The sequence below is a fragment of the Haemaphysalis longicornis genome, unplaced genomic scaffold, assembly GCF_048455015.1.
Source record: "Haemaphysalis longicornis isolate Haplotype H1 unplaced genomic scaffold, Haemaphysalis longicornis Haplotype H1 scaffold_1, whole genome shotgun sequence".
NCBI classification, from domain to species: domain Eukaryota; kingdom Metazoa; phylum Arthropoda; class Arachnida; order Ixodida; family Ixodidae; genus Haemaphysalis; species Haemaphysalis longicornis.
In genome coordinates, this window is record NW_027526203.1 from 327137192 (window position 1) to 327146468 (window position 9277).

Here is a 9277-nt window from a genome sequence, read left to right on the forward strand (position 1 = left end):
CATCAGAAATGTAAGAACGTACGAGGCAGCAATCGTCGTAGCTGAGTACGCTAGCAATCATTGTGACTGCATGACCCACCGATATGCAGGATAGAAGAAGCGGAAGTTGTACCCATCCTGTTGGCAATCCGATTAGCAGTAGTATGGAATAGAAGCGTAAACAACATTATAGACTCTCAAAGGGCTTTAGTCTGTTGGCTGCAGGGAGAATACATAAACGATTCGGTAACGTACTCTCATCCACGATGAAGAATGTTAACTACATAAAATGAACACCCGGGCACAAGCGCCTGGAAAATAACTACACGCAGACCAAGAGGCATACGAATTCACATACCAGCTTCTTGGAACCGCACGGATCCCCACCGAGAGAAACGTTCAGAATGGCCTCCTCCCCCTACGCCGAGGAACACGATACTTCCTCGTGCCACAAGGGGTCTCAATGCCGAAGAGTCAGAAACTCTGTGGAGGATAAACAACCACAAGTATCTACGCATGTATGTGGGCAAAGATGGTCGGCGGGAACATCAGAATTTACTTAAAACTGCGCTCAACACGGAGAAATATCCACCCACTTCTACGCAACCTAGCCATGCGCAAGGTATGCTCAGGGGAGAAAAACTCCAACAATACATAGTCTACTTCTATCGAGACATGGGAGGCAGCTTTGATGAGCTCGTTACATTAAGATCACCGTGAGATGATCAAGACTGCAAGGGAGTTGCTGCATCTGGGGCTCTGAACTTGAGATTGCACGCTTGAGCTCCATACGATCTGTTTATCCACTGTTTACAAAAATCTGCTCTCGCTCAGCAAGAATACAAACACGTTCGGTACGGCAAAGGCATTAGAGGATAGACACTTTGAACCATTGACACTGCCTCCCTCGCTCAAGCTAATTAACAAACGGCAGCCGCAACGTTTCACGCTCACATCTTATGCCACCGAGTCGCCGACGGCGTGTGTCTGTCATTGGCCAGGGCGGTGAAAAGCAATTGCTGCTGGTATATTTCTATTCGCCGGCCTTCAGTGCTCGTGAAGCGCAGATCATAAATGCAGCAACTCCGTCCAAAAAAGCCCTCTTGGCGTCGACGTAACGCTCACGCGTTGTACATATTAAGAGATTAACGTAGATGTCATCTGCAACATTTTTAGGCTTAATAATGGAGTAATATTGGAGTAGGGCCGCTCATTAAACGCGAATGACGGACAAACGGAGAAGCATCCGTTTAACTCAATGGCTACCAAAAAGCGGCTAATAACAAGAGTAAAGGCAAAAGACCCTATATGGGGATGAAATGAAAAAAATTGGCGGCACAGACCGGACTCAGCAAGAGTCTAGTCATGCTGGCGAGAAACCCTGCCAAGATCGACTGGAAACCTATGGGAGATGCCTTCGTCCTGCCGGAGCTATAAATGAGCTGTTCGTGTTTATCAATGAATATGACTTTGTATAGTCAAATAGCCACAACATGCCTGATGCTATTTGTTCGAAATAAATTAATTTCGTATAACGCATACTCAATATAGCGAGATATCCCATTTCCTTACTTTAGAGCCACGGAGGCCTCAGGGCTGGGCGTTGGGCAGAGTAGATTTCTGTCGCTCATTCCTTCCGTTACTCTGGCTCCACAGATGACCTATCACACCGATTCTACAAAACATAGTACTCATCTAAATGTGTACAGATGAAAGATTGATTGATTGAAGGGTTTAACGCGCCGACGCAACGGAGGCGATGAGGCGCGCCGTAGTGGAGGGCTCCGGATTAATTTTGACCACCTGGGGATCTTTATCGTGCGCCGAAATCTCGTACACACGGGCGTTTTTGCTTTTCGCCTCCATCAGAAAAGCGGCCGCCGCGGCCGGGAATCGAACCCGCGACCTCGTGCTCAGCAGCGCAACGCCTTGTACAGATGAAAGCAAGCAAGCACATGATCTATGACCACATCGAAAGGCACACATTTTGAGGGTGGGTTTGAAGGTATTAATGCTTCATCATTGACATTTTTCAGGGGTTCGAGACCACGGCCAGTTCCATTACCTTCACTCTCTTCTTGCTGGGCAACCATCCTGAGGTGCAGGCGAAAGTGCAAGAAGAAATTGACGCCCTATTTGCAGACGATAAGGACAGAGATGTCACAATAGAAGACATCAAGCAAATGAAGTACTTGGAGTGTGTAGTCAAGGCAAGTATGGAGGGAAGGTTGTATCCCTGAGGCATCTCTACTCCAGAAAAAGAGGAAACAAAAGAGCATTCGACCTTAGATATTATTCAAGAGAAATAATTTCTCCGACAAAATGCGCAGTCACGAGTTTTAATGCGTGTTTTTCTTTGCTTTCCGTCTTACATAAATTTACAAACGTTAACGTCATTAATCGCAGGAAAAATCCTACGGCCGCCCTTTCTCTCTCCCTCTCCCTCTCCCCCCCTATATATATATATATATATATATATATATATATATATATATATATATATATATATATATATATATATATATATATATATATATATATATATATAATTGTGCGGGGGTGGGTGTGTCCGCGTGTGTGTATGTGTACAAATAACTTAACGGGACAGTGAAGGCGAATAGCAAGTTGGGCTGAGACGGAAAGTTAAACTGTCCCGAAGCCATCTCACCTTTTATTCGGCGTCGAAAGATGGTTAAAAGACCCAGAAATTATCAATTGAAGAGCGCATTTTATCCCTCGCGCCATTTCATGATATTTCGCGTGACGTCAACGCTTCCCGGAAACGACTGACACAGCGGTGTGGTCTAGCAGGAAAACTATAACCTACCTACCTAACCATCGCGGCCGCAGGAGCCACTGGTTGCGCACTGGGCGCATGCGACAAAACAACTTGGCCGCCCCGCACATCCGTTACCTGCCAGTCTCTATGCGTCAATCTTGGTGCCGTACGGGACGTGACATAGTGGATGGGAATCTTCCGCGCGGCCTTTTCCTTTACCTACAACACGTCTAGCGGTCTCCGCAACCGCAGCGAGAACGACGACAAGGGCGGTCTTTTGATTTGCACTCTCGTTATGAATAGTTAGGTTGTATTCCCTGTGATGCACTCGGCTTAACAACGTGGTGCCATCGGTTAGCTTGACTTGTAACTGGTTGCAACGCTAACTTTTGTCCGTCGCGATATCGTAACGCGTATTGCGCCATCTGTTGAATGTCTTGCGAAGCGAGTTGCCGACTAGCCAATCGGCCAGAAGTGTGCCTAGAGCTTTCACGAGCACCCAATCCACCACTAACAAACGCTTTGGCGCCAGTATCGAATAAAAAACGTGCATAACGATACAAATATAACGATACTTACCTAAGTACAAAGTGTAGTGGAAGCGTAGCAGCCCACAACGCCCTGAATCAAAAGACCTTGTTTGACGCACACATTTTATACACCTTCAAGACAATCAAGATATGGTTTCGAACAAATACATTGTCACCGCATGCCCTTTGACGACGAAGCACGAAATTAACAGGCGATCAATTGCCTCCCGTTGCAGCACTCGCTTCTTGGGATTTCCGGGGACGAACAAGTCACTTTATTTCGGCGGAAGCCGTGAAGGTTTCTACAAAAACTCGCGCACACTCTAGATACACGGTGCGGGGTTAAATCATTGCTAGTGATAATTCTAACATTTTAAACACAGCTCCGCACGCATAAACACGCCGTAAAATTTCATCGCGAAGCGAACGTCATCACAACACAGACACAGCTTCGGCCACCGCCGGCGTGGGCGCAAAACCTCGTTCGGCCAGACACCGCTACGTAAGGGAGCGAAAACCTTGTTCTATCATACGCAAATTACCGTTCACAGAAGAGCGGAACCGTGGAAACCCGACGCGCTACTTGCCGCTATGATCTGAACAAGGAGTTAACAGACATGTGACTTCGCCGAACCTGCAATAATCATCACAACCGCCACCGGCGTCGCGGCTCGGCAGCTTGCGGATGTCGGCACGGCTTGAATTATTCCTGTACAGTTATAAACGCATATGACTTATGAACGTGAACGCGCGAAGAAATATTTTATGTGTTTCTTTGAGAGCTTGTGTGCGCTGTTCTCGTTCTGTTGTTTGTCACGTGACTCTTGGTACATCCGATCAGTCGCCGTTGAAGTCATCTCTGCTGGGCGGCTAATAGCTTCATATTATGATTATTTACGCGATTATTTTCAAGGTACTGACCAAGAGACTGGTATATTCGTTTTCTGTTGATGCCAATCCATCTATTTGCACAAACTTCGGTTTAATAATCAGTGCCCCTTTAAGGTCTACAAGAAATATTGTTTAAATTACATACAGATGCCGTTTGTGCCCTTACCGACTACCGTTTTTGATAGTACATAATATGCTCCCCCTCCACAGAATCTGTGCCTGTAGGTGTCATTGTATCTATTTATAGCCACTTCGAAATTTTAACAGTGGACCTTCATTCACCGCGATCGCTGTCGAAGGAACACTATTGGCTTCTCGCTGTCCGCTACAGTCTCAAACTTTTTGTGGTTCTCTGTTGCCACGAAGGAGCAGAATGGCCAATTGCTGCTTCCAATAAATAACACTCCAAATAACACGGCTCAGAGATGCTATTAGGCATACATTTACGAAGACATCTAAGCACTCTTTTTGTACTGCAGTGAATGCGAAATAATTAGTGTTTGATTCCAGAACACATATTCCGATATTGTTCGCTCCGCATTAGAGCCTCGGATCTATGGTGACTGTTGCGCCGATAGGCGAGGCAGTGGGTTGGTTTGTTAGGCTCACCGCGGCGCTTGTTGAAATCCCTTCTCCTGTAAGTATCACAATTATCCTTTTCTCTTTGCGTCTTTTTTATCTTTACGGAACCCATAAACTTAAAAAATGATGCCTGCAATTTGGAGGGATAAGTATACTCACGACCATTGCACAAACCGCATAACCTTGAACCATGGCATCTCTTCGATCATGTCCTCCGTCCGTGCCCCTTTCCTTCCCCACCAGGACATTTATGCCCCTTCGGACAATAATGCTATTCTTTCTCTCTGTTATTATGACTGTGAGAATTAGAAAATCTACCTCGTCAAGCCAATTGCCAGTTAGTTCTGCCGTTAGTGTACTCACACTACTCATGTAGGCATTAGAGATTCTCTTTAACAAATTTGTAAGTTGAGGCCCAAACAAGTGCACTACGTCTGCCTTTAGTTGGATAGAGCCGGAAAACCATCGTGGCATTGGAAATGTGTTGGAATGTTGGAACAGTGTGTGTGCACGAGGTTGTCCATGTCTAACGGAACTGGGCTGTCAATTTAACGGGGCAACCTTCGTGAGAACCTCAGGCCAAGCAGGAAATGGGACTAAAAGTAGATGAAAATACATAACGCAATGGAGGCATTAAATAGAACATTTGGAAGTGGAAATAGGACAAGGGCACCGGAAGACAGCATCGGCTGGACTAACATGCACGAAAGCGCTTCTTCACTGCGGGGAGACAAACAGGCTGATGATAAAGATGATGATTCGGCTGTGTGCGAGAAGTGCGGTAGAAGGAGAACAGGCGTGTTGGAGAGTGATGATGTGTCTATGAATAAACTATCATCTCTGCTTGCGTGTTTCTGAAAGCACAGCCGCTCGAGAAATAATTGTCCGCACCGACATCGGATGTGAAGAATTTTTTGAAAAAGTGGCTTTGGGAAAAGCTATTGCTTGGTGTTTTTTCCTGTTACATTTTATAGGAATCAATGAGGCTTTATCCCCCTGTTCCTATTATTGCCCGGAACGTGGATGAAGACATGAATGTTGGTAAGGAATTCTCTACTTTCTTACAAAGAGCAAGAATGAACGTTTTCTACTTTTACGTGTCATCTGTTGTTGGTTCTTTTCCACCTAGGAGAATACACCATTCCCAAAGGAGCCGTTGCGGTTGCTCCTATTTACTTCATACAAAGACACCCGAAGTTCTTCGACGAGCCGGACAAGTTCGTGCCAGAACGTTTTCTCGAAACTAAGGAAAAAAACCCATTTATGTATATCCCATTCTCCATTGGGTACAGAAATTGCCTTGGTAAGCACGAACACACAAACATTCATTTGTTTCAGAAATATATAAAAAATTTGTGTCGCAAGGACTTATTACGACAGCACAACTGCTAATTATAAAATACGTGGTAATCAAAATAGGCTTCCTACTAATGAATGAAGCGTTCCCTCCTCAATTATAACATTTTCGATCATATAGGTAAATTTTCGTCGTTCGATGTCGGAACAACACACTCCCTTATTTGTTCAGTTTCACCTAAATATTTTCGTAACATCATATTGCCGCGAACCATGGATTTGCTTTGTTTGTTTATGTTTTGTTTTTACTGCACGACCGCGCCCGGCTGTGTTATCTGTGTCCCAAGCGAAGGGCATGTTCCATTTTTTATTTTTATGCCACATGCGTTATCTCATTCTGATAATGATAGCGCCTATAGCCTATAAAAATATTTTATCTGCCATGTTCTGGATGTAAATAGACGGTTCGAGAAACACTCGGGCCGAAAGATAAAAGCATGCAGAGCAGACGCCGCAGTATTCGATTCGCCGACACCTGTCTGCGCACGTCACTTTGTTGACTGCTGTTTCACCGCCTGTGTATTCTTTGAGTTGTTAGGGGAGCACAAGTTCGCTCTAACAGACCTGTTTTTCCTTCAAGACAACTGTGTCGTCTTCGGCTACGTGACAATATCAAGCGTTGGAATCGAAGTATTCCCATTTCATAAATCACACACGACTTTCATTTTAGTGATATCCGTGAACATTTTGAAGTGCTTCTCGCCGTACTCCTATATGAATGCTTAGAACTCAAAAATTATTCTTCTTGCTATATTTATGCCATGTGTAGACTCATGAACTCAAGAACAGAATTCCATTTAAGAACTGTACCACAGAAAACACTTCGATGCATAGGGCTCGAAATTGTGGCACCCGTTTTCCTGAAAGCGCTGCCAAATTAGTCTTTTGTTTCTTTTGCCAGGTCAAAAGTTCGCCAATCTTGAAGACAAGATTCTGCTGGCACAAATCATGCGGCGCTTCACGGTAACGTCCAAGCTGCGCATGGAAGAGCTGCAACTCTCCATCGAAGTTGTTCTGAAAGCGACACAAGGCATCGAGATCCAGCTTCATCCGCGTGACAAGCCTCCAAGACCACAATGAAGCTCTGCATTAACGGCCAGGTTCCCTCAGTATTGACTTGAATACAGCGGGCCGAACACCTTATGATGGCCAAATGGAGATGCATCCGAACGACTGCAATTAGTGTACAAGATGAGCATGGGTATGAACGTATGAATAAAGCAACAATAGGAATCATTGGCTAAAATCAAATTAAGGCACTTCCCTCTAGCGTGTCTTGAGAGATAATTTTTGGAATATTCCGTGCCCGCTCATGACAATGCTGCTGTGAACACCTGAACTACATTGTAACAATAGGTGATTACAGAAGCCCCATGAAACGTGTAGCCCAAAATGTATCAACTAAAACTGACGCAAGAACTTGACGCGAGAAGATCTAAAAAATAACAGCAACTAAAAGACAAAAATGAAGCAACACAACCCATCATACACCGTCAACCCCTATTCGTACTAAATGTGTCCAAATTTGAGAACTCTAGAAATTGGTTTGGTAATCATTACTAGGATTCAAACGTTTAAAGATAATAATAATTGTGAGAAATGTTTCAGTTTTTTTATCAGGTACAAATAAATCTAGCGAAAAATCTTCTCTACACCTCCAATATGGGGATTGGTTTTTGCGCGGCGGGCGTCATAAGCACGTGCCATATTACGGGGGAGGCCCTATGACGCCTCTATATGCGAGGAAGTTGCACCGGCGCTCTACAAACCTACGTCAGATTCGTTATGCTGCTGTTAGACACAAAAAAAAGTCGACCATTGATTTGCAATTTTTTATACTTTCTAGAGTTGCAACTCGTCGATATTGATCATTTCTTATTTAGCTCGTCAAGGGAGTGCGAGCCATACGTTGTGTTTTAAACGTATATAACTTAATGTCGCAATTCTACTGGTTGAAGTGCTTGCCGACACTTATCGCTAGTGCAGAATAGAATTACGTGTTCAATATGGAAATTTGTGGAAAATTGTGGTAAGCATGATGATAACAAATGGGCCAAAAATAACTAAACCAGACTTTTTTCGACTTCATGGGGCTAGTGGTTGAGCAGGTTAGCACGTCTACTCTCACAGGAGTCCACTACGCATGCGCTTCTTTTTTCTAACCATTTATAATAATGCGGTTGAACAGTCGAGAATTCACATTAGGCGAAAGGTGCTACTACGACCCCGCGATCCCTAAGAAGACAAACAGCAGGTCTTACGCGGGTAATCGCATCATCGGATGTGAGTGACGCGGTGACTGTAGCGGAGGGCGATTAAAGGCGACTGCGGAACTCTTATATGAGGTAATATTCCCCACCACATTTTCTCGTGCCCACTGGGAGGGCGGCAGGGTTAGTGGGGGAGGGCACGCTTGCTGCCATACCAACCACATTCAAAGAAAACGTTACCCGTTTATATCGCTCTGGTGATAACAAGTGCGCAATTGGTCTTTCCGCTTTGACAGGTTTCTAATTGTCTTGAAGAAGCATGACTGTGGTTACTTGAGGCTAGTAGATATTTGGTGTTACCAGAGTAGGACGACGAACTCCTGTCGATTATTACCATTTCTAGAGAATCTGTATAAATAAAGAGCGCCTAAAATCCCACACTGATGTCTACTAAAAGTCAATAGCGTAGCCCCAAACGCTTCTTTTACACCGCACATGCATGTATTTTGTGCTCGCGTATCACTTGAAGCCTCCCAGTACACTAAGGCAATCCCGTGATGCATCGCCACAATGCACTCTAATGGCCAATTCATGCCGCCAATAAAGCAAACTCGGCGAGTGACAGCAACTCACATATAATTTGACTCAAAAATGGGATCTATGCCTTGGCGCTGCGCAAAGCAGAACCTCATGCTTGTATTTCGGAATGCCACCACGCCGAGAAAACTCTTCATACAAATCTTGTGCTCAAAATTTTCATTCGCATAAATTTAACTGTTCTGTTAATGGACCGTACAGTCGAGTGCGTTGCGTGAGGTTTAGTACGGGTTTTGTTAAGGTATCTATTGGGTGATAGTGAGGCACCACTAAAACGCGAACTAAGGAAAAAGTTACACATAAACTGTCTGTCCGGATGCAAGCTGTACGATTACCATTTTAAACGGGCCTTT

The 9277-nt window shown here is 44.6% G+C and overlaps 1 protein-coding gene across 2 annotated transcripts in view; it reads left to right on the forward strand.

Moving 5' to 3' along the window:
- LOC144151863 (cytochrome P450 4V2-like) overlaps positions 1-8469 on the forward strand; it is a 47460-nt gene extending 38991 nt beyond the window's left edge. The window contains exons 9-12 of one of the 2 annotated variants that reach the window (XM_077683023.1): positions 2016-2189; positions 5736-5802; positions 5891-6064; positions 7019-8469. In XM_077683023.1, the coding sequence (XP_077539149.1) occupies positions 2016-2189; positions 5736-5802; positions 5891-6064; positions 7019-7197 (594 nt within the window). In that variant the 3' untranslated portion in view covers positions 7198-8469. The remainder of the gene's footprint in view (positions 1-2015; positions 2190-5735; positions 5803-5890; positions 6065-7018) is intronic. The other variant, XM_077683031.1, reaches the window with a different exon arrangement.
- The last annotated feature ends 808 nt before the right edge of the window (positions 8470-9277 follow it).